Source organism: Anser cygnoides, chromosome 3 (genome assembly GCF_040182565.1).
Source record: "Anser cygnoides isolate HZ-2024a breed goose chromosome 3, Taihu_goose_T2T_genome, whole genome shotgun sequence".
Classification (NCBI taxonomy): domain Eukaryota; kingdom Metazoa; phylum Chordata; class Aves; order Anseriformes; family Anatidae; genus Anser; species Anser cygnoides.
In genome coordinates this window covers 83,396,810-83,421,158 of record NC_089875.1, presented here as the reverse complement: position 1 = coordinate 83,421,158, position 24,349 = coordinate 83,396,810, and the positions used below count along the sequence as shown (strand labels likewise).

At 39.0% G+C, this 24,349-nt stretch overlaps 1 protein-coding gene across 3 annotated transcripts in view; it reads right to left on the bottom strand.

The window, feature by feature from the left end:
* Nucleotides 1-24,349, bottom strand: part of RNGTT (RNA guanylyltransferase and 5'-phosphatase) — a 188,401-nt gene that overhangs the window by 105,898 nt on the left and 58,154 nt on the right. For all 3 annotated transcript variants that reach the window (XM_066994542.1, XM_048049476.2, XM_013180124.3), the window contains exons 10-11: nucleotides 22,446-22,517; nucleotides 6,949-7,113 (exon numbers count right to left, since the gene is read on the bottom strand). In XM_066994542.1, coding sequence (XP_066850643.1) covers nucleotides 6,949-7,113; nucleotides 22,446-22,517 — 237 coding nt within the window. The remainder of the gene's footprint in view (nucleotides 1-6,948; nucleotides 7,114-22,445; nucleotides 22,518-24,349) is intronic.

Below are 24,349 nucleotides of genomic sequence, written 5' to 3'. Positions count from 1 at the left end.
AAAAAAAAAAACACAAAACCCTAACAAATACAAACAAAACAAAAACAAATAAAAACTCAGGCAAAGCAGGGGTACAAAGTCAGAGATCTGTCAGTTCACAGATTTGACTGAAAACTTTCAAGAAGACCCTAGACCATTTAATCTGCTAGCAGGGATTACTCACCTTCATTCTAATCCCTCCAGGACCAGCTGTCATTTTAAGATCAGATAATAGTCTAAGAACTGACAACTCCTTGATATACGGCATGCTAGCATTTGAAAAAGGTTGTTCATTTGACCTGTGTCATTGTTTAACCTTTAGCCCTATTGTTCCATTGAGGGAGATCGGCACAATTCTCCACGGGACCATACAGAAAGAAACTTTTTTTTTCCAGCCCTGCTAGACAGCGCAGTCACTGGACACTAGGCTTCAGTAATGACATCCAGGTTGTGACTGCCCACACAGAAAAGCTTTGCAGAAGAACTACAGGTCAGCTTTGGCATCATAAGCCAAACATTTACATCATTTCTGAGAGTTTCATTATTTCTTGCCTGCGTACCTGTATTTCCTGCTCAACATAATGGATTTCACCCTGGTGAAAGCATAATAATTTCAACCTGGTGAAAATCCTAAAAAAATTGTACAAATAAAAGGCTAAGGCTCCAAGTCTTAGTTCTTATATATTCTTATATGAAGCATTATAACACATTAATCTTGTTGGTCCTCAGTGTTTTAACATCATGGAAAACAAACCCAGCTTCTTCCACCGACTGGTGCCGTCCTTACGAGATGGGAGTGAGTGCAGGCAAACTGAACCATATTCTCTCCTTGACTTCTGTTGCACACGAATCCGTGCAAAGAAAACAAGCTGGGCAACCACAGTGACAAAACATGCAAGCGTAAGGACAAACAACAAAGATTCAACATTGCTCACGAGTATCTTCCTAAAATAATTTGGAAGTCGCATTAAAAGGCAAAAGTGCTCACAGAGTGCATCTGTTCTCAGTCGACACTAAAAGACTAAGCTGTGTTTAGCAATTCCTTGATTATAGAAGCAGACAAAGTTAGTGAAACTGTTTCCTCCCCCAGTATCAAAGTTCAGCTAGGGAACATTTTTTGTCACCTGGGTACGGGCTGTAGATTCTCAGGATCTCTATCTCTTTCTTTTCTTCCTGTTACCATCAAACCTCACTCTTACTAAAACCAGCAGAAGTCCATCAAAACATCTTAAAATAAAGTGGAAGACAATATTGTAAAGATAGCCCTCATTTCAAAAATCTAGTACCAACAACAAATGCCAAGGCAAAACTCTGAATGCTGCCATAATACTTTTTTAATTGCAACATTGAAAGTGTTATTTCAGTTCACAATAAATCAATTTTTGGATTAGGAAAGAGTCATTACCCTTCAAACTCTGGTATTAAAGCATCAAATCCGTAACTTTAAGAACTATTTCATTATTGGACATACTGTATAGCACAGCACAAAGTTTACTGCTGTTTCAAGTAATTACTTTCACATTTTCACTGAAAATAACTAAATCTATGTGGAAAACATCATTTCTCCTGGCATAACTAACAGCAGAGTAAGTGGCTAAACCTTTTAAGTACAGTGCTGAGATTCCTGGCCTTTTTCAGGATTCTTCCTACAATCCTCCCAAACACACAGCCATTTACCCATACGTGATATTATTAATAAGAGGAACGGTCAGCACTGGCCTTCAGTTTGGAACACCAGATCTTAACTCAGTCCACAGAAAGGATTGATGGAGTGAGGCTGTGAAAAGCGGTCTAACAATGTTTACTTTGGAGGGATTTAAATTTGTTTCCAGGGAACATATTTCAAAAAGTGAAGCGTCTCAAAACAGAAATATGTGATGTGTGGTTCCAGCTGAGGGAATTCAGAAGTACACTTGATTCTTTTCTTGACCCTAAGCAAAAGACAGCTGTGTTACAAGAAAATCCAAGAAACACTGCTGATGATACAATCTCCTGTTTATACCTGTTACTCCAGGCACTCAAACTGAGACATCTGAGTCACCCAGTACACATATTCCCTGCTTCTCTTCAGGCTGCCTGAGGAGTACAAAGCTTAAGGCACATCTCTCACCAAATCTTCTTCTCAGATGGAGATGCTGATAACCTGGGATTCTGCAAGACTGAAGGTAGGACTACAGAATGTGTATACATACCGCACACGAAGGAAGTCCAACCTCTTTTCCATCGAAGTGTACATTGGCTTGTCACTCAAAGGGCACAATTATAAAGTATCACCTAGCTAAGAAGCTAAATTTTAGTCCCAGATAAACTGCAGGACCTCTTTCAAAACACAGTACCTGAGGCAAACCTCAAGAATGGCAAAACTCCTGAGGAAATTGTGCAAAATACTCCAAGGGATTATCCTGAATATGTATGTGATGAAAACGCTATTAAAAGAGGCTATGTTTTTTTTGTTTTTGTTTTTTTTTTTTTCAAATCTTGATAAAATATATTTTGACTGATCACTGATATGGGCTTTCCACTTCTACAGTTAAATATGCTGGCACAATCAGAGATCCAGCTTATCTCTGGCCAAAGGCTGCTATGTCCTTTGATCCCTCTGTGAAAAAAGAAGGATCCCTCTGGGGGTGACTCGAGAAGATGCATCTTCTGTCAGTGAAGTACAAGAGCTGGGCGTAGGGAAGAAACCCACGCTTATGAAAACACACACTTTTCCCGAGATCCCTCATGGGTGCCAATCTTTAAGGACCTCTGGTCAAGAAAGGAAGGAACCTGTTTGATCCCAAGAAGAAAGGAGTCTGCTGTTCTTGGAGAAGGCCAAGCCAAACAGCTAATTAAACGTAAGGAAAAGATCTACCTGAGTAGGTCCCCTTTGTCTGTCCTTTAGCGTTCACTCAACTGCCACCGTCTCTGGAGATGGATTGATGGATATGCTGAGTCAATCCGAGCATGAGCAGATTTAGAAGCTAGGAGGAATTCCCTGGCTCTCTCCAGACCCTTGCTGTGCCGAACACAGAGTTGGTAAACCCTACCAAGGCATTTGTCATTGATGCTACAGAAACCCAGCCTGTTCTCTCCGCTACGCTAACGAGGTGTTCAGAGCTGTGAGTACACTTGTTGCTATAGCTGCAGAGATGACTGAGTAAGCATAGGAAAAAGATCTCGAGCAAAGCGATACTATTTTTAAATGGTCCTTTTTCAGAACAGGACAACGCTTCTAAACAATAGCCTGCTCCGGCCATATGTAATTAAGCATTCTGTTCACAAAGCTGTGATGAGTAGGACAATGTCACCCTTGCATCATTATCCTAAGGCAGTATTAGAGAATCACACAGTCATCAAGTTCACAGACCTAATGAAATGAAAATTGTATTTTTGACATAGCAAGAATATTTGAAATAAATTTGATTTGAAATAAATTTTTAATCTATAGAGTTCCCTTAAGCATTTATCAGTATTGCCTTAGATAAAACTCCTCATTGATGCTGGCAGTGCTACCTAAAATTCCCTACAGTTATAACAGGCTGTACAAACAATACTTGGATATCAACACAAAACTTCTTTCTTACTGAAAACAATCTTCAGAATTAAAGCCTCATTAGTTGTTTTTTTTTTAATTATTATTTTTATTTCACTATACAGCAGTCACTTCAAATCAGAACAAAGATTGCTTAAAACATACTTCATACGTTGTACAAAAACAAAACATAAAAGCCTATGGTTATTTCCAATTCAAAATGCAGAAAGCTTTAGAGCCTGCACTGGCTGTCACCTCAAAAAAAAAATCACCACTCCCATCCCCTCAAAAGAGGCAATAAACCTAAATACCCCAATAAATTTAAAACACCCAGACAGTACTATCTCAAAGATGATTTTAAGGTGGTAACGCTTCAGGGTGAGAATTTGTTCGTTGAACTGCATCATAACCTCAAACGCAGATTGCAATGTCCTTAGGGTTATATCTGGTACTGCAGACTTTCTGCTACCTTCAAATAATGCTTTTTAAAAGTTTCAGATAAGTAACAAAAAGCAAAGAGAGATCCATGCTTCACATTTTCAGATGCCCTGCTCTCAAACCACTACTTCACTACTGTATCTGTTTCAAAGGTGTTATCATTGCTTATAAAAAGTAGCAAAACCTTCAGAGGAAAATGAGCCCTCAGAGAAAGAAAAAAGTGCCATGTAACTGTTGTGCAAAGCCGTTATTGAATTTTACTCTAATTTGAAGTTAAGTGACAAAAAGAGGACTACTGAAACAATTTTTTTTTAGTTAATAAAAGGTAAAAAATAATAATCTTTCATAATGTGCACTTCAATAAAACCCACGATATTATTCTTACTTGCTTTATTTTCTTACCAATTTGGTCTATTATTTGTGTGGAGTAAGTAAATCATGAATGTTTGAAATAATTAAATAAAAGAACCAACTTGCTCTGCGCTGCCAGGTAGCTCTACTTCTCCTGCTCTCCCTGGGTATCTCTAACTGCTGCATACAGTAACATTCTTTAAAAAAAAAAAGGAAGAAGAAACTTGCCAGAAAACTGCTTCACTCTGTAATTCACAAGTTAATCAAACCGCATGGCAAAGAGAAGCATAAAAAGATTAAAAAAATCTTGTCCAAGCATTAGCGTCAAAAACAATTATTAATTTATCATGAAACAAATTCTAGTCCTGTATAATTTCATTTTCCTCACCAATATATTTGATGCTTTACTGCTGGGTAATGAGACACCACGATCTTGAAGAATTTGTACTCAAGGGTTGGGAGAGGAAGAGAAAGAGCAGTAAACACCATCATTTCTTTGCTGACTTTGAACAATGCTGCAGTCGGAATTATTAAAATCCAATACATGGACAATTAAGAAACCTCATTTAGATAGGAAAAAGAAAATAGTTAAGTGTAATTTTCAGTTCCTACTCTTTTTGGGAAGCAGATGATCCTTTCAATAGTCATCTTCTGGCTGGTTCTAAGCTGTACCTCACAGAGCTGCAGTACAAAGTATATTTTGATGAATTTTGAACTTTACCTCTTAAGAGGAACCAACTCTTAACTGATAGGCTGTCAGCATTTAACAATTTCATGTGTAAAATAATGATTAGATATGCCTAGCCAGAGATTTGTTTATAGATGTGTTTTACCCAGAGAGCTTTCTAGGAACGCTTCCGGGCATGTTCTCCTGTGATTTTCAAATAAGGTTAAATAACCTGGAACTCCAGAACACTTCAAGAAACTATAAATTTAGGTAAGAAACCCATTTTTAACACGTTCCTTTTGTAAAAGTTCCTTTTAATTTCAAGCTTGAAATTACATCCTAGACAAATTTGATTGTCCCCCTGTACTCGGCTCTGGTGAGGCCGCACCTCGAGTACTGTGTTCAGTTTTGGGCCCCTCGCTACAAGAAGGACATGGAGGTGCTCGAGAGAGTCCAAAGAAGGGCAGCAAAGCTGGTGAGGGGTCTGGAGAACAAGTCTTACGAGGAGCGGCTGAGGGAGCTGGGCTTGTTCAGCCTGGAGAAGAGGAGGCTCAGGGGCGACCTCATCGCTCTCTACAGTTACCTGAAAGGAGGCTGTAGAGAGGTGGGGGTTGGTCTATTCTCCCACGTGCCTGGTGACAGGACGAGGGGGAATGGGCTAAAGTTGTGCCAGAGGAGGTTTAGGTTGGATGTTAGGAAGAACTTCTTTACTGAAAGGGTTGTTAGGCACTGGAATGGGCTGCCCAGGGAGGTGGTGGAGTCACCATCCCTGGAGGTCTTTAAAAGACGTTTAGATGTAGCCCTTAGTGATACGGTTTAGTGGAGGACTTGTTAGTGTTAGGGCAGCGGTTGGACTAGGTGATCTTGGAGGTCTCTTCCAACCTAGATGATTCTGTGATTCTGTGAAATAGCCTTTTACTCCCTATGAAAAATTTACTTCGAATTCACGATGCTGACAATACTATTTTACATAGATGATCCAAAAAAATCAACCATACACATCCAGAGGAGTGATCAAAACATTTACAGTGTTTTATCCACACAACCTCTCTGATAGAATTGTTTGTTACAAACTTTCCCAAGACTGCTACTCTGCCAAGTGTTTTGGAAGTCCAACTTATGCCTTATCTCTTCATTTAGTTTTCAGCCACCTATCAGTTAGCCAAGTTTCTATTACTGCTTCTCTTGGGGCGAGATTTGTTACCTGCTACAGGCTCAAGGAAGTGACAAAAGCAAATGGAAGGCACCAATTTGGTCTTCATTGTTCTGCATTGATGAGACATGGGACCACTTCTAACAGCAGTGCTGAGAAAAACTAGTTACTCCAGATGAAAGTATTATCCGTGAGCAATTTAATTCACAGAAGAGAATAAAAATATTTTACAGAATGTTAGGATACTTCTAAACTGAAGAAAAGAGCGCATAATGAAAGACAGAAACTCGTATATATTTGCAAGTCATATGCACTTCAGAAAACCTAGGGCGGTGTTTTAATAAGTAAAGCGTGGATGCATTCACTAGCACGGGCTCTTAGTAATCACTGCTGAACATGAAGTGGCAGCCCAAGCACAATTCATGACTCTTATCCTATGGCCAAATGGGAACTGGAAACAAAAAAAGTTACTTTCTTACCTATGAAGGAGAATAGCATCGAAAGCATAGCTCTCAGATATTCCTTTAAGCTCAGAGGCATTTCAAACAAACTATTAACTTCTATGTCATCGTTCAATATTATGAAACTCAAGAATTAGGTTTTGCCAAAGTACAGGTTTAAATACAGGAAAAGAGGAATTCAGAAGGAATAGATGGTCTAAAACCACTTTTCAGAGTATCCCAAACTCCCATTCACCACCCAAAAAAACCCTGCCGAATAACTGGTCAGCAGAGCAATTTGCAGAAAGCAAAAAAAAAAAAAAAAAAGTTAAGGGAAAACCTATACCCAACACTGCATTGCTGCCTTCTGCACTCCAAAATAAACAACTAAAATCAAGTTTACCTTTCTTGAAGCGTAGATGTCGAAAAATGGCTTGTTTCGAACACTGAATGGTTCCTGCGCTTTGTCAATAAGACCAGTCTTCATTTTTTCATGTCGTGGAAATATAATCTCTTTTTCTATACAGGCAAGCCGAACATTAAAATCACACTCTCCAACCGGCTGTCCCTGCCAAGTTACAAAAATCAGCATTAAAAACGGACACCGAATTATTTGAACAGTAAGTTTTCCTGACATAGCATTTAGAATCACACGGATACATTTTTTTTCTTAATTGAACATACACATTTTTGTCAAGTATTTGTTTTTCAAGCCCTTGTCTCAGGTTGAAAGAAGTTAATGAAATGAAAGGTCACGGAAGGGTAAAAACCTACAACAATGCAATTTACAGAGTTAAGCAAAACCACTGCTTCAAATGTACTTTATTGATGTTTTGAAAGAAGCATTAATCATATCACAGAAAAGAGAAAACTACAGCTGCAGCTGGAAGTAGTGTCAAGAAACAGTGGCTGCAGAAACCTGCAAAATACGGGATGGCTCAGTCAACTAAAAGGTGATAAAAGCTCTTCTCTAATTCTCAATAGCATGCTCTGACCTTTCAAGATCTGATCTAAACCACGAACTTTACATTGCTGTTTGTACACTTGGTGCATTGCACCAGGCAGTATGAGCATTCAAAACGCACACTTGTCAGATTATTAATTGCTCATAATGGAGTTTTTTTTTTTTTTTTTTTTTGTATTTTGAACATTAGATGGTGATGAGGACACACTGTGGGCATCGTTCAGTGAAGATGAGCAACAGGCGACTTGGAAATTTTCAAGTTAGTTTCAATGAGACGTGCCACTTTCACAGCAGTAAGGCACAAACGCATACATCTGCGCTGCTACGAGCAGTAACCAGCACAGGAAGTTATTTACAGGAGATCATCCCTCGTTTTGCCATCTCATTCACACACACTCAAAAAACAACTTGGAAAAACCCTCCCTTTCCTGGTCCGCAGAAAATAAGCCCAGAGCTTCAATAACAGGATTTTCCAAAAGCTGAAATCAGTGAGCGCAGAAACTGGAGGGCCAGTGTTCGTACTCCAAGCATGGGACGCAAAAAGTAAACAGCAGCTGGACAGATGAGGAGGAGAACCAGCCAGGTATTTCCCACACTACACACAGCTAGAGAAGAAAGAGAAGGAGAACCTAACAGCAAGAAGCCCCACGCTAGCATGTGGCGAAGGGAACTGATCAGTCTGAAAGAACACAGAGCAGGCAAGTGTCAAAAATGACGCCCTGAAGAGGCGCGCAAAGGTAAGAGACGGAAAGAGTAAACCTGAACAGGTATCTTGAGGCAGAGAAAAAGTGAGTGCTGATATCAGATGGATGAGACTCACCCTCCCCTCACCGGCGAGGCTGGTGTTCCCCAACTTCTTCTACACTTCACGCTCCCAAAGGGGCACTCACTTCCTCTTACATTTCTTCCCTAGCGTCACATCCTTCTTAGACCTTTATCAGAAGCCCTCACTCGGTCATTGCCACAGCTTTAGGAAGCATTTGCTGCTCCCTGACCATACGGCTTGGTGTAACTCCCAGGCACTGCCTTGCAGGACTGCGCTTCGTCTCCAGCAGGAGAGGCAGCACAGCCACCAGCACTCGAGGGGCAAGCACATCCCGCACCAAGATGCTGGCGAATCACTCGAGAACTCAATTTAACGGTGTCTGAGCTCATCCTGGGTTGCACAGCTGATTAAAACACAGAAAACCATCTCCCTGACCTGCGCAATAACCAGCAGAAGAACACGTAATTCTTTCCTGCAAAATGTGTACGCGTTCATCATTTCAATTTTATTACTTGTAAACTGTTCCTTAAGTTTTAGCAACATATAGTGCTCATGCTCTTTTCCCTTAAGTAGCTTTCCCACTCAGCCACATTTTATGAGTAGGTCTGAAAGATCGAATGAACTCATTAGCTTCAAATATTTGAGCCTACAATAAGCAGCCACATTTTTTAGAGACCTTCCTTACAACAATTCATTCAGGAATTTAGCATAGCAACTTAAATTTATTTCAATCTCCTAACAGTCAAATTAAAAGTTGAGATGACTTCATGTGCCCCACGAAACAGCTGAATCACTTTCTTCTCCTTTAAATAATCCTCTCACTTCTCACATCTACTTGGAACTGATTATTTCCTGCAGCTCTGCCAATCACGCATTTTTATTTCAAAGCCTGTTAAGCAGAAGGGTGTGTTACCGGGATATACCACTCGCTTCCATCACCGAAAGGTCGGAGCGAGGCTGACATCAGGTTATACGAGATGGGAGAAGCCAGGTAATGCTGCCGAGCAATTTCTTCATCAGCCAAGTAAGCCCAGAAGTTAAGGCGTATTTCATTCTCCTCAAAGCACAGGATATTAGCAGTAAGAAAACTAACGTAACGTTGAATGTAAAGCAAGGATATGCTGGATAAAGCCAACATTAGGACAGGAGAGCAGCTTCTTTGTTAACAGAAATTGCCATAATCACAAAATAAATGTTGCTAATATACAACGTATTTGTCCCAGACAGATCCAAAATCTTCAAGTGGTAAAATCCTAGCTTTTAGCACACAAGTAGGAGGGCAATGTAGGCTGCAGTAAATAATTTGCAGACCTTGACAAAACCAGGATGAGATTATTTAGTCTATAAAGCACACATTTAGAAGTTCTCCAGAAACAAGACATCGATGCATTCAAAATCAAAATGCAGGCACTAAATACTGTTATGTTTTTAAGCAATACAGAGATGTTTTTATTAATTTAAGCATTCAGACATTTGGGGTTTTATTTCAGTATGTAAGCTTCTACTCATTTGAGAAGGATGAGGGTCAGCACCACCTAACAGCGCACTTACTTAGATGGCAATCCCTACTCTAGACATTTCCATCCTAAAATAAATTTGCTAGCACAGGGTAAAACCCAATTAACAAGTAGCATGTGTTTCCTGTCTATGCTAGGAAGTTACACTTCCCCCTCACAGTGATTAAAATGCATTCCAGAGCAAAATATCGTTCAGAAGAGCCTCGGGAGAGGAGTCATCTGTTGACTCAAGAGCTCTTCCCAAATTTTTTTTCACCTGTTGAAACTCTGTGCATTGCACTACAAGGTCACAGCTTGCAGTATATGTGACGCTTAGAAAAATCGTTTTGATTTTAAGCACAGTCTCCCATGTGTCCTCAAAATGTAAAAGATGACTTCTAATGAGATTTGGAAGCTACGCAAGATTGAACTTTTCAAAATTTTAACTTAAAATATTTCAGCTGAACTTCTCACTTGAACCCATACCCAATAGGTCACATAAGAATCTAGTGGACCACAGAAGAAATACATCTAGACATACGAAAAAATCTGAGTGCACAGCTCTTTAAGCATCCATTCTCCTGAGGGACTAGGGAAAGGCAATTTATTTGCTAAAAGGAGCTTAAAAGAAAAAAAAAATCACAATCCCAACAGGGTTCCTCCAAACGGATGCTGAAAGATGGAATTTGGTCAAGCGTCGGGTTCTGTCCTGGTACATCAGGGGTGGCTAAATTGTAGCTCCTGTGCTTCTCCGGGTCCTCAGAGACTTCCGTGTTAAGTCAGGATCTCACGGCTCTGTGGCTACGAGGGCTGGTGAGTGACTTACACCCCAAGCCTGTAGACACAGGAAGATGGCAGGAACCACTGAGAGGGGTCTATCAGGATAAGAGGATTTCTGCTGCGTGCCCCACTTCGGGCCCCTCTCTCTGGGAAGGAGAAAGGGGACGTCTGAGCAGCTCCTGGCATCCACCAGCTGTAAGTCTGCCCTCCTCCAGCCTCTAAGGCTGACATTGTGGTGACAGCTCGGGAAATCTGGTGAGCTTTCCATGGGAAGTCCTTTGGATGTGGGACAGATAACCAAATGGGGTACGTAGGTGCTAAATCCCATAAAAACACTTCCTATTAGAATTTGATATTTATCCAGCTTCTGCCCGACGCAACCGGAGTAAAAAGAAAAATAATGTGTGCACTGTTGATAAGCAGCTTGGTCCAGGACGAACTGAGAATATTTATTCTCTTCCTTTATGAGATATGGTTCAAAGCCTACCTGCCAGCAAAGCCCGTTCTGTTTGCTTCCCCAGAGCAATACCTTAACCATGAATAATTCAGCACAGACACGCATATACGTTCTGCGCACGTCCTCACTTATTGAGCCATAGCAGAACATATGTCACAACTGTCTTAGCTTTAATGATTTTGAGAGAAGAATAAAGAATAAGCACAGGCTGATATTCTACCCTGTGTTTAGCATTATTATTGACAATTCAAGGCACCCACAGCTGACATCTGCATTTCCAGCTAAAGCCCATTATTAGTTCTCCCGTTTTCTGAAGACCCTGCAGTCAAATATTTCGCATTTAATATTAATGGTCTGGCACATAGTTCTTCTGACTGGGGTTTTATAGATGCTGCTATTTTTCCGATACAGATAGCTTCTACGTAAAAACAATCTGGAGGTGCTGTTTCATTCTCCAAATACGATTATTACTATGTTCAATCAACTAACATTTTTTTCCATTTTTGATGAAGTTTTCTTTTTAAAACAGGACAACAAGTATTAGAGAACTAAAAAACGTTGGAGAATTATGACTCCGAAATTTTTCATCTCTAATACACAAAAGATAAGAATTATTCTAAACTGAAAATGCAATTTAAAATTCGTTTTTTCTAACTTTTGTCCCTCAGATGTTCAAAAATAATAGGTTAATGGCAAGGAATTAGGTGGTTTCAAAATGGTTTCTGAAATTTATATTTGCACCCATGAGGTACAGCACATGACATTATTTCAGTTGTCTCAATTCATCCAATGTGTTGAGAGAACATAATTACTATTTATACGTTGTCAGCTTATACAACGGAATATTGCTTTGATTTTAGCACAGAACAAAATTGGTTTGGGAATCAGACCTATTAAAAGATTACTTAAGACATGTATTTAATTATTTGTATTTCCTTTTTCAAAAAAATCAAACCACTGATAATAAATTCATATATGTATGAATCAACAAAGGAAGCAAATTTGTATTCCATGCATAAACATCAAGGCCTAACAGAAGATACAAATATAGCTCCAAGCTTTTTTTTTATTATTATTAGCAAATGTAACTTGAATGGAACAGCAGGACTGTCGAAACTGTGACTAAACAGATAAGATCAAAACAGAAGTAGATGGTACTACAAACATTGCTCCCTTCCCCAATTTTCTCCTCCTTGAATTGCTCAAAAGAAAATACATATTCAAGACAAAAACCATAAAACCTTATAACTGCAAGAGGATGAGAAGTACACTTCACCAGTGTAAAGGTAATGTGTGTAAGGCAGAATATTTATGATCACTGCAAGTGAGAGAATTATGATTCTCACCAGTATCGCCGTGCAAGAAAGAGGCAGACTTGTGGAAAGCGTCAGCTACAGAGGGCATACACCTTACCGACCTCTTTGGAAAGCACAGCTCTAGCGAGGCATGGAAAGCTTAGTAGCTGCTACTTTGGGAACACAGACAGCTCCGTCCGACTCACTGTTTGACTGCACGGACAGTGGCTTCATTTAAGATCTTTATAATCCTTATAAATCCTTCTGAGCCTTCAAAAACAAAACTCAATCGGGGGATTTTTACCGGGGTGTAAATGATTGAAATCTACAGGAATGATGTTTTGTCTAGACTGGCTGCCTCCCTCATGTGTTTTGAGAAGAAGATGAACTTCCCATATTTAATTGCAGAATTAAAGTCAGAATTCTAATAATCCATAGCTGTAAGACAGATTCTCTATAATCATCATAGGACATTTACACACAAAGATTCACACTGTCCTCACAAGAGAATGTAAATTTAAATCGTTTATTCAGCGCTGAATTTAGGCTATCAGCAAAATAGAATACTGAACACAGGGCTTTACTGCTTCTGCTTTTTTCTTTCTGATTTTTGCTTGTGCTGCTGTGCACACAGTTTGGAGACATCTTAATTGTGACAGCTACTAGTTGGTCCAGTTAATTCCAGTTATTCTCTTTCTGCTCCTGCTCTCCTCATACTCTTCCCACCAGCCATTCAGTGACTCATCATAGGGACAGTTACTGTTGGCTTTTACAACAATTGTTATGTTGAAGAATTATCATCCCTGTTGATTAAAAAAAAAAAAACATGGGAAAATTCTCACAACTTGGAGACATTGTTCAGAATATTACATACTTGAGAAGATTGCAGCACTGAATTTTTAGGATAGAAATCACTCTGTAGTATTCTAAAATAGGACTGCCCAGTAGAGTAAGCGTAAAGTCTCCTAAGAAAATTGAAAAATAGTAATCAATCAACAATCAGCACTGGTTCACAAGTGTTCTCTTAAAAAGGGAGTCGTATGCTTTTCCTAAACCATGATAGAATTAAAAATTAAATATCTGACTATTACATATTTCACACTCTTAAGACTTGTAAAAGATCTGTAACTTTAAGGACACCATTTTTCTAAGATACCTATTTTGTTACGTGCATGGTTAGCTTATGAATAAGAAATACTAATGAAACGTTATCATACTTATTTCAAAAGAAGATGTTTTTCTTCATACTTGGTTTAAATAAGAGAAATATTCTAAACAGGATGAAAACATGACCTTCACATTCTCTCCTACGACAAGTCCTACACCAGATGATAAGAGCCACTCAAGTTATTCAAACATACTGAGAATGGAACAGAGGATATTAGAAAGATACTGCTTTCACCTTCATAAACCCTATCCTGTATTATATAGTTCTGTTTTGGTTTATTTTTTAAAATTCTTTTCACCTAAAAGCAGGAAGCAGATAGCAAGGCAGAAGACAGAGAGGAAGCTGAATATATGCAATATTAGGGCCAGAATGTGTAGAAAACTGTAGAAAAGAAAGTGTAGAAAAGGAGAAATTAAAACTAAATTAGGGAAACAAGACAAAATTTGAACACACTCCCACGGGTTCCATGTAATATCCTTCCAACCATCTTCTATTTTGCCTATACTTCTTCCCTTTTTAAAATATATTGGATAAAAAGCCCTGCGTTTGACTTAAAGTTCACTTTCCTCAATACGGGAAATAATAATGCCGCTGGAAGACCTGCCCCACTGTAAAGTTTTTCAGCACTTTAAACTTCAGTTGTGATCACTGCCTGGTTCTTGAGAGATCTGAATATTTGCCTAAGACAGGAGTTGGGTCCAAGTCTACTTGGCAGTTCCTATGGTAATGGCTGTTATAAACTGCAAGGAGAGAGACAATTTTTCTATTTAATCTTGTTACAGTTCCCAACACAAGAAGATAAAAAAAATATTGCAAATAAAAAGTGAGGATTTTTTTTAAAGGCTGAAAATATGAGAGAGAGAAAAGCAGGTTAGTAAAAATACAGAGAAAATTATTTTCATTTACAATGCAACTTCAACATCCCGGTCTCATGTTGTAATTGTCTTAGCAAGTATTATAGTTTGCTGAAGAACTGTCACATCAGAGTAAATAAGAGCAAAACCTACGTAACCCAAACACCTGAAAAATATAACAGATTTAATATCATGGCAACTTCTACAGCTGCTTCTGGAAAACTACTTGTCCCTGTATCTCCCTCCCAGGAGCAACACTTCATGTCTCTTCTCCTGACAATTATACTAGTGGTGATCTGCTATTCAAAGGGTTCTCATGAGGCTTGCTTCATACGAAGGCATGGAAACACTTACCTTTGGGAAAAAACAAGACATGACAAAATTTAATACAGTCCCTTTGCTTTTACATAACAGTCCAATAAGCATTCTCAGTTTTGACAATTGTGAAAAACAAACTACCTTCACTGCGGTTTGTAATGCCCCCAGGGTTTGGAAAAGGAGTATCTAACTCAGAGATGCAGGGGAAAGGAAAAATATCACATGTATCTTTCACACAGTCTAACCAGAAAGTAAAACAGTCATCCTTCAAACTAATCACAATGCAAAGGAATGCTTCCTGATAGCAAGCAGCTTATTAGATAAAAAGCACATAATGAGGAACAAGAAAACACCGAAGATACCCTGGTCACCGCTCTTCAGCAGTGATTTAATTTTTGCAGGAGGGAGTTTTAAAGAGGGATGCAAAAATGCTTACGAATGTTACCTTTTGGTTGCATACGTACTTTTCCCAAGCCCAAGGAGCAACAGGGAAGAAAACAAAACTATTGGAAATTCACAAAATAAGTGAAGATATTTCCACATTTTGCTGCTCAGACATACATGTCAGTCTTTTAATAAGAAATAAAAGTGATGATCAACAGGGAACGGGGATAAAACAGGGAAGACTTTGAAAAAGAAAACTACTCAGTATGCATTTCTGTCCATCCATCTCCACAGACCTGAAAGCTTCCCCCAGCATTCCCTTACCGTATTGATTCTCCATCTTACAAGCTCTCCTAACCCATTTGTTACCCTCCCTATTCCATACCACCACCCTATTCACGTACCCTTTAAAAATACTCAAATTGACTACAATATGTTGCTTCCACTGGCCAAGCACTCCCTGCTCTCTACTCAACATCCAGTAAACCGCATTACAAAATTCAGAGGAGGAGGAGAAAGCAGGGGTATTAGCAGCTGTGTAACCTCATGAATTCAAGCAAGAGATCTGAAAATAGCAGAGAGGCTCTGGAGATGCCAGAGTACTGCAGACACAGGCCATCTTGCACATCTTTCTCAGTGTTTCACCAGAAAGTAATGTGATGTATAATAAGTAGATGCTCTGTATTTCATTTACCTGAAAACCTCCTCCTGCCTTTGCTGTGATAGGAGGATGTACATACAGGTTTTTAGAACATAAAGCAAAGACAACTTGTAGACATCCAGGCACCTGTGAGGTATGTCTCACAAAAAAAAATAGCAGAAAGGATTCAAGTCTAAACACATGCACAGCATCTGCATTTTCCAGGGTACTATTAGCAACAGAAGTTATTTAAACCTGTGCTTTCAAGTGATACCATTTGAGAAATAACCTCAGAATTAGAAGCAACAGTGGAAAACTCATTGGCAGTCAGGTGCACTTGTAAATGGAAAAGATTATGCACGTAAATGCTCGCATCTCTGAATTATGCCCTCAGAATTTTCATAGCGTATTTTTAAGATAAGGTTACTAGACTAATAAAGCAGAGACAGCATGTACTGCGAGCTCTGCATCGCTTTAAAATTAGGTTTATAACGGAAAAGTCGGACATGGTAATATTTTACAGGGATTTAAAACAAAAATTTTTCATGCATGAATTCAATGAGCCCACCACTGGCTGTGGGCAGGATTTATGGCCAGAATGTGTGTGTACAGTGACAAATTTAATCTAACAGCTACAGCATTGTTACACAGGACAGCCACAGGAATCTTAATCTTGGCTTAATTTAATGCACAGAATTTTCAAAACTTTAATCAAAACTATCTCCTTTTTAAACATCAAAATAATTATTCTTTTTCAAGCATTCAATCTATTCTTACCATTGCAATCTGCTCTCAGGAAAACTTGGCTAGAGTTTAAAAATTTAAAGGCCAGGGTTAGAAAGAAAAATAAAAGCACAATTCTTTTTCAGCATCTTTGCTAAGAATCCATTAATTAGATCCTACATTATGCCAATGTACTTTTTATTACTTAACTAAGTAAAAAACAAACAGTTGCTTAGCTTTAGTGTTTACACATCTAAACGTAGCTACTGAGTACGATCGAAGAAAAAGCTTGTCAAAGCAAGGTTTTTCAGAAAGCTGTCTCAGAGATGACTAGAGAAGGAAGACATTTTCTTTTGTAGACTGTTTCTGATAACAGGGATTTGGATTTACTTGTGTTTACTTCTGGGACTGTTAATTTTTCTGTTGTCAGCTTCCTCTATTAAACTAGAATTACCCACCAAATTTGAACATTTTACTAACTATTCAGGTGAAAGAGGTAATGCAATACAACTGCAGTTATTATTATGAGCTTATCTACATATAGCCAAAATACAGAAAGCTGGAAAGCACAGTACCTGAAGTACTGTGCATCTGGATTACTGCGTTCAGCTCTGGGGCCCCCGGCACAAGAAGGCCGTGGACCTATTTGAACAAGTCCAGAGGAGGGCCACAAGGATGACCAGAGGGCTGGAGCAAGCACCTGCCTTGTGAAGACAGGCTGAGGGATTTGGGGTTGTTCAGCCTGGAGAAGACAAGGCTCCGGGGACACCTCACAGCGGCCTTCCAGCACCTAAGGGGGACTGCAGGAAAGGTAGGGGGGCTCTTTGTCAGGGAGTGGAGTGATAGGGCAAAGAGCAAGGACTTTAAACTAAAAGTGGATAGATTTAGATTAGACATTAGGAAGAAATTCTTCACTCAGAGGGTGGTGAGGCCCTCTCACAGGTTGCCCAGAGAAGCTGTGGATGCCCCATCCCTGGAGGTGCTCAAGGCCAGGCTGGATGGGGCTTTGGGCAACCTGGTCTGGTGGGAGGTGTCCCTGCCCATGGCAGGGGGGTGGGACTGGGTGGGCTTTAAGGTCCCTTCCCACCCAAACCATTCTGTGATTCTATGATTTTATGAAATAACAGGAAATAAAATTTCCTCTCTTCTTTCCAATGTCAGGAGCCTTCTTGTCCTCTACCCTAAGTCCCCAGATTAAAAGCAGAATACCTGAATTTCAAAAAATGTCACTTCCTGAACTTCAGAGAGAAGATGCCAAAGTTAGTGAACTAGAAGACACTCTTACATCTGCGCTGGTCAACTAACACTGCAAAGCCTAATCTCTGGCCTTGAAGCCACTGAAGTCCAACAATGTTCATCCTATCTTACTCTCCAAAAGAGGATGACATCTCAGAAAGGCTGCTAAGAATGGTCCCTGAGCAACATTAAATCTTAGACTACTCCTGAGCTCAAGAGCACTGTAGCCACCCAGGGCCAAAACTCTGCCAGGGTCCATTTTAACTACTGAAAGAGAGGATGAGGTTTCAGTACGAGCACCCTGCCCCTGGCACAGTTTCATGTATCACTACAGATGTGTGTAGCCTTTAAGAACGTGGTTTTGAGAGAGAATTTTATATACACTGAGGTGGTTTTTGTTGTTGTTTTGTTTGTGTTTTGTTTTAAGAAAGATCCAAGCAAAGCAGTGAAAAAAAACAGTAGGGATTGCTCTGGGTTCCCTCAAAGAGTTGAGGCTGAAAGGTTGACTTATTTCATTTGCATATAGCTTCCTTTCTATGCATTTGCTTTTAGCATGTGGGATGAAAGCAGTAATACAGCAATGTCATATTTTGAGTTGCTATTAATAATAATTAACATTATGATTCAGACTGAACAAAATGACAACAATCTTTTTTTAATCTCCCGAAGAATCATTTGTTTTTCCTGACATAGGCACGTCTTGTAGCACAACAGGATGGCTTACCACAAGCTTCTGGAAACTACATGTCACAGAAACAAGGATTAAAAAGAAACGAAATCAAATTGTTCCATCAAAAACCATGAAAACTGACTTCTTCAGCAGTTACAGGTGATAAGCATCAGAATTCAATAAAAGATTTATCCTAGAAGAAGACAGCCAAGGCAGATTATTTCCATGTTTTCCCTGAGAACTCCAGTATATGTCTCTCCCAATCAATGAAACCCTGTTTTTATTTTTCCCTTCTTCCTAAGACCTTTCCTGTCTAGATACCTAGAGTCAAATGCTCAGTACATATTTCAATCACAGTTTATTTTCTTGGTTTCTTTCACCTTTCTAGAAGGCTGCTGTAGTTGATTCCTGCTACACCACAGCAAAATTGAAAAGCTAAGTAACAATAAGCCTCACCGATAACAATGTGATTAAAATTTTTAAGACTGGTCTTCTTCCACTCTCTCTCATCTCTAAATCTGCTCCCTGGTTATTCTTTTTAAGTTGTTCCGATAGCCTGTGCTCACCATTAAGTTTCTGTTACCATTCTCTCCCGATGATCACATCATCCTTACTTGCAGTGGTTTCTTTGCCGTCTCTGTGTCAAGCTCAGATGAAACACTGCCCAAGTCTGAAGAAAGATCCTATAATGTACTGAGACACTACACTCAGTGATTCCATGATTTTTTCCCAAATCACAGTACTTTACACAAAATTAAAACCCTTATTTTTATTCCCAACTGATCCATGACCACTGGAGCAGCTGACCACTGCTGCTCTTAGAGCTCAAATTGATATTTGTCTCAAATAGGTAATGGTTCAAAATTCCCTGTCTCAGACAGATTGTGTTGTCTAACTGCCACACTTCCGAACACCCATTTTAAGAAAATTTAGCCCCCAAAAATAAGGTAACAAAGAACTAAAATAAATACAAGAATAGAGTACAGCCCAATTTTGAAGCTTGACAATAGTGTTGGGTAAAAACACTGAGAATTGTTCAAAACAATATTACAGCAAATGACAATTGGACACTTTAAATTATGACATTATCTTGCTGTGATCTAAAATGTTAATTCTATGATTTTTCTCTGTATATGTTAACAGCCTTCACTGTACTATTTACAGCCATCCTGAGGGGCGCAAGCTGACGTAATTCTTACTATAAATGTATCATGCAATCTGCAGAACTATCTATCACCTTACTTCAGCACTGTTCTGTATTTCTGTGTTGGTGCTGGTCATCCTAACGCAAATCTTCAGCAGTATTAATAGTGCACGTAAGTCTTCGGGACTTAGCGTAGAATCTGTGAATTTAGTATTTTAGAAGAAATCTTCTGACAAAAAACATAAAACTTTGTGCATTTAGCTAGTATAGGATGGTGTGCATGCAAAATAGGTTGAATAGTTAAGAATAAAGTCAACTGAAAGTACCTCTAGTTCACTAGACCTCACTTAAACATAAGCCTTTCCTGAGCAGACAAAAGTGTTCATCAGCAGCTTGTATTCACAGTTCCCCCACTGCAGTGCAGCATCTCTAGCAGCAGAGCAAGCAGAGGATGAGATGGGAATATGCCGGAAATCTTGTCATTTAGATGATGGCCAGTGAGTAGGGTAACTCCACGACTCACCTTCAGAAGACGCAACTACTTGCAAGATCCAAAGCAGCAGTGCAGAATTCCCTGAGCACTTCGCGTAGCCCTCTGCTGTTGAGGGGGTGCTTTTGGAGAGGGGGTTGGTTACTTGCAGGGGGACGTTTTGTTTTGAAACAGAACTGGCGTTCTGTGTAATTACTTGATTTGAAGCTCTGCTAGGAAAATTATACGATCTGACTTACTCGCTCTAAAAAAAGGAACTTATTCTTTCCTGCCAATTACAAGTTTTCAATACATTTACCTCTCTTTGTGATAAAGTTCTGTTGACCACTTCTTTGCCAAGCCAAACATCCTCGGGTGCCCAGTTTTGTAATTAAGTATCTAAAATTAACCTAAAATCCGCTATGCTTTTTAATCTTTGTGGTAGGACAATTGCTAATGAATTCTTGCAGCTGAAGCCCTGCTTGTACTTATCCTGATAACATTGTTTTAATTTGTCCTTGACATTAAAATTGTATTACATACTAACCAATTCCTCACTCTCAGTCCCAATGTTAAAAAACAAAACAACAACAAAAAAAACACACTAAGTTTAAAGCATTTATAGCTCTGCTCAAAAGCAGACTTTCCTCAAACCTTAACAATCCTCTGAAAACCCTCATCATTTCTGCTCTTTGTGAGGTAGGATTCTTTATGTTAAGCTTGGACATTTGCTACAAATGAGGGTTCCCTTCCCTCACACCCCAAAAAACATTTCACCAAAGTATTTAAGACTTACGCTGGGCAGCCCAGTCAAGCTGAACAGCATTTTATGCAAGTCTAGATGAGTCAACGGTAGTTTAAGAAGTGGGAAATGCACTGTGTTTCAGTCACACCGTTTGTCCTGTTAGGAACACAAACAATTTCGTGTTTCCAGAAGCTCTAACAGATACTAGCCTGTTTTTCCATGGGCTATTTAGTCACAGGCTCTGTGACTACATTTAACACCCTGCTGTGGTTTAAATCCAGCAGGCAGCTGAGCCCCACACAGCCACTCGCTCACTCCCCACCAGTGGGACAGGGGAAAGAATCAGAAGGGTGAAAAGTGAGAAAATTCTGTGTTGAGATAAAGATGGTTTAATAAGAATGGGAAAAACTGTGCCTGCAAGCACAGCTGCATAAGGAATTTGCTTCTTCCCATCGGCAGGCAGGTGCCCAGCCATTTCCAGGAAAGCAGGCTCCATCACACGTAACGGTTCCCTGGGAAGACAAGTGCCACAACTCTGAATGCCCTCTCATCCTTCTCCTTTCCCCTATCTATTATCGCCAAGCACAAAGTCATCCTTTGTGTACCGTACCCTTATCCAAAGGTATGGGACATCCCTTTGGTCAGTCTGGGCCAGCTGTCCTGGCTGCGTCCCCCCCAGCTCCTGGTGCACTCTCAGCCTCCTCACTGGCAGGGCAGCACGCGAAGCAAGGAAGAGCGGGACACTGTGCAAGCTGTGCTCAGCAACTACTGAAACACTGGTGAATTGTCAACACTGGTTTGGTAACAAATCCAAAACACAGCACCTTACGAGCTACTAGGAAGAAAATAACTTTATCCCAGCAAAAACCAGCACACACATTCTGTTTTCACAAAATTATTTTAAACGTTTTAAAAAGATATATATGTTTAAACTGATCCTTCCTGAAAAACATTTTCTTTCCCTTACACATGAGAAATCACCAGAAATTTTATTTCATAAGTGATAACAAGTGAAACACACTGTCAAGTTTAGTTCTTCAAATAAGCTTCAAATAGGAGACCCTTTCATAAGACCAACTTCGAATTTCACGTATATCATGACTTTGGGGGGAAAATACAATGAATTAAACAAAAAAAAAAATCTACAAAGGTAACATGCAATAGCCATTTGGTGACTTTCAAACACTTACCGTCTTTGAAAGCTGCTGTAAAAAAAAAGTTTCTCATTCTCCCCATTTTTCAATAGTTCTCTCCTGTGACCACAGAGACTTGATTTCTAGCTGTCAAAATAGGCTTCTCCTTTTCCACAACATTTTTCTTTCTCACCTATTTGCCCTACAGCCAGCATAAACAGGGGAGTCTGCTGTAGAGCACAATTATCAAAGAACCAGATGCCTGGTTTCAAAGTGAAATTTGAGAAACGGGTGATGGAGTAGCCTAGCAAGGAGCACTGTGATGCTCAGGTAACATGTATGCCGCTGACACGCTAGCTTCTCCATCCACTCTCAGTTTTCACTGTCTCTATACTTCAGACACGTTCCAGAAATGGGAAATTTTCACACAGTCCTTAGCAGACTGTTTCAAACCACCACCACATGGAAATGAATCAATGCCTATTAGAAGGCTGCTTTCGATCTTAATTGTGATGCACTGCATTTTATTGACCTGCAAAATACCCAGACACTTTTGGTGCTTAGGTTTATTCTCAAGCTCTTAATAATACGGATAAGATTAAAACAGAAATGAGAATCAATAACTAATGATAAAACCAATAAAACCAAAAGTACTTACATTAAACTTAATAATGTCATATATCAAGTACCGAGGAACAACCTGTCCGTTAACCTTGTCAATGATCATTTCCTAAAACAAACAAAAAGACATTTAGGTTTATCTCATGAATACAAAAAGAAGCCAGCACATTTATAGCTAGCATTTATACCTGTAAGCATGATGTAATCAAATAATGGCCACATTTTTAGTATCAAAAATATTTTACAGTATGTCAGCATTATAGAAGTATTATTGCTCTAAATGCCTCATGAAGCATTCAGCGAAAAGCCAAGGAGCTGTCCTAAGGTTCCACGTTTTGATCTGCAACATTTACCCATTAGTTTCTCCACAGCTTTCAAAATCATTACCTTCCTTGAGGGAATAATGTGTTTTTAAAAACCTCAGTAAGAACTGCAATCCTAAGTGAACTAACCACTTTTGGAAATCTCACCTACAAGGAGAACCGGTAAACAAGCTAAGAACAAGCATTACCATCCATTTTCTATGTTCAGCTTGGATCTTTTCACATTAGCTGTGTTCTAAGCAGCGGTGACAAGTGCAATTTGTTTGAATGTTGCATTGTGACTCAGCAGTAGGGTTCCTTCAAATGGAAATATCACAGATAGTACCGCTATCACATGAAACTAGTTCCGATTCAATATATACTGGTAATCCACCTTGAAAATACGTCAGCAAGGAGAAAGTCTATTAATGATCACCATACAATAAATACATATACCTTAAATGCTGATACTTAAATCTGTGCTCAGACTTGTGATATGAATTAGACACAGTTTATTAGTTTACTAAACTAATACAAATTATTTAGTTTCATGTAAATTAGTCACGATTGAAAATGGTAACAGTCAACCAATGGGTAAATCTTTCTCAAGCACAACTTCGAAATATTCACTTCTCTAAATACTATGCGTCTTCCTCCGTCCTGCTCTCCACCACCCAATTATTGGTTATTAAGATATTTGTATCTACTAAGGACTTTTTGCTGCCAATAAAAAACTAAAATTCCAAATTCACACACATGACATGAAACAATAGAAGATAAAAATATTTCACTATGACATGATGAAAACGAAGCTATGTGCTCAATAATTAATCCAAAAAGAGAACTTTATATCAACTCAAATTCATTTAAATGTTTCCTGCTAGTTCAATAACATTTTTGTTTTACAACCTTGTAACTTCTCTTAGAATCCCTAACTTCTACAAAGTAAACTCTAACAAGATTTTCATTGTAAGATTAATTTTAAGTCTGTACACATACCAAACTTCTTGAATTGTACCTAGAATGTAATCACATTTGGCTTTAAAAAAAATAAGCAAGCAGTTTTAAAATGTAAATTTGTCTCGAAGTAAATACAAAGCTTGAGGCATTTAAACCTTAACTAGAAAACTCAAACCTATTGTTCTCAAATAACAATAGGGAAGCAGAAGTTGGCTACTTTTTTCTTTTCTTTTTTTTTTTTTTTTAATCTCGTCTTTTATAAACTGAATACAGAAATGGAGATTGTTTTTTCATGGCCAAGACTGAAAGATACTCTGAATGACTAATCTGAATGATGCAAAGCTAGCATTTGTATACAAAACCCTGAAAACATGCCAGGGCCTGGTATGAAAGGATTTTAAGTCTAATTTTCCAAAATCTGGATCTCTGGATATTCTTTTTAAGACTAATTGTAAAATACAGCCAAGAGGACTAAGTTTTCTCTGGGATGTTTAGTTTTAACACAGAATTAAATTTAAGAACAAAACCTCTTCTCTACTTCAGACATATAAACCTCTTCAACCCTATTGCGGGTTAGACCAGCCTCTTGCCACATCTCCATTTCTTTTCTTCCTCTATTTCTCTTTTCAGATCCTGACTGAAATCCCAACTACCAAACACACGGTAACACAATATGCTT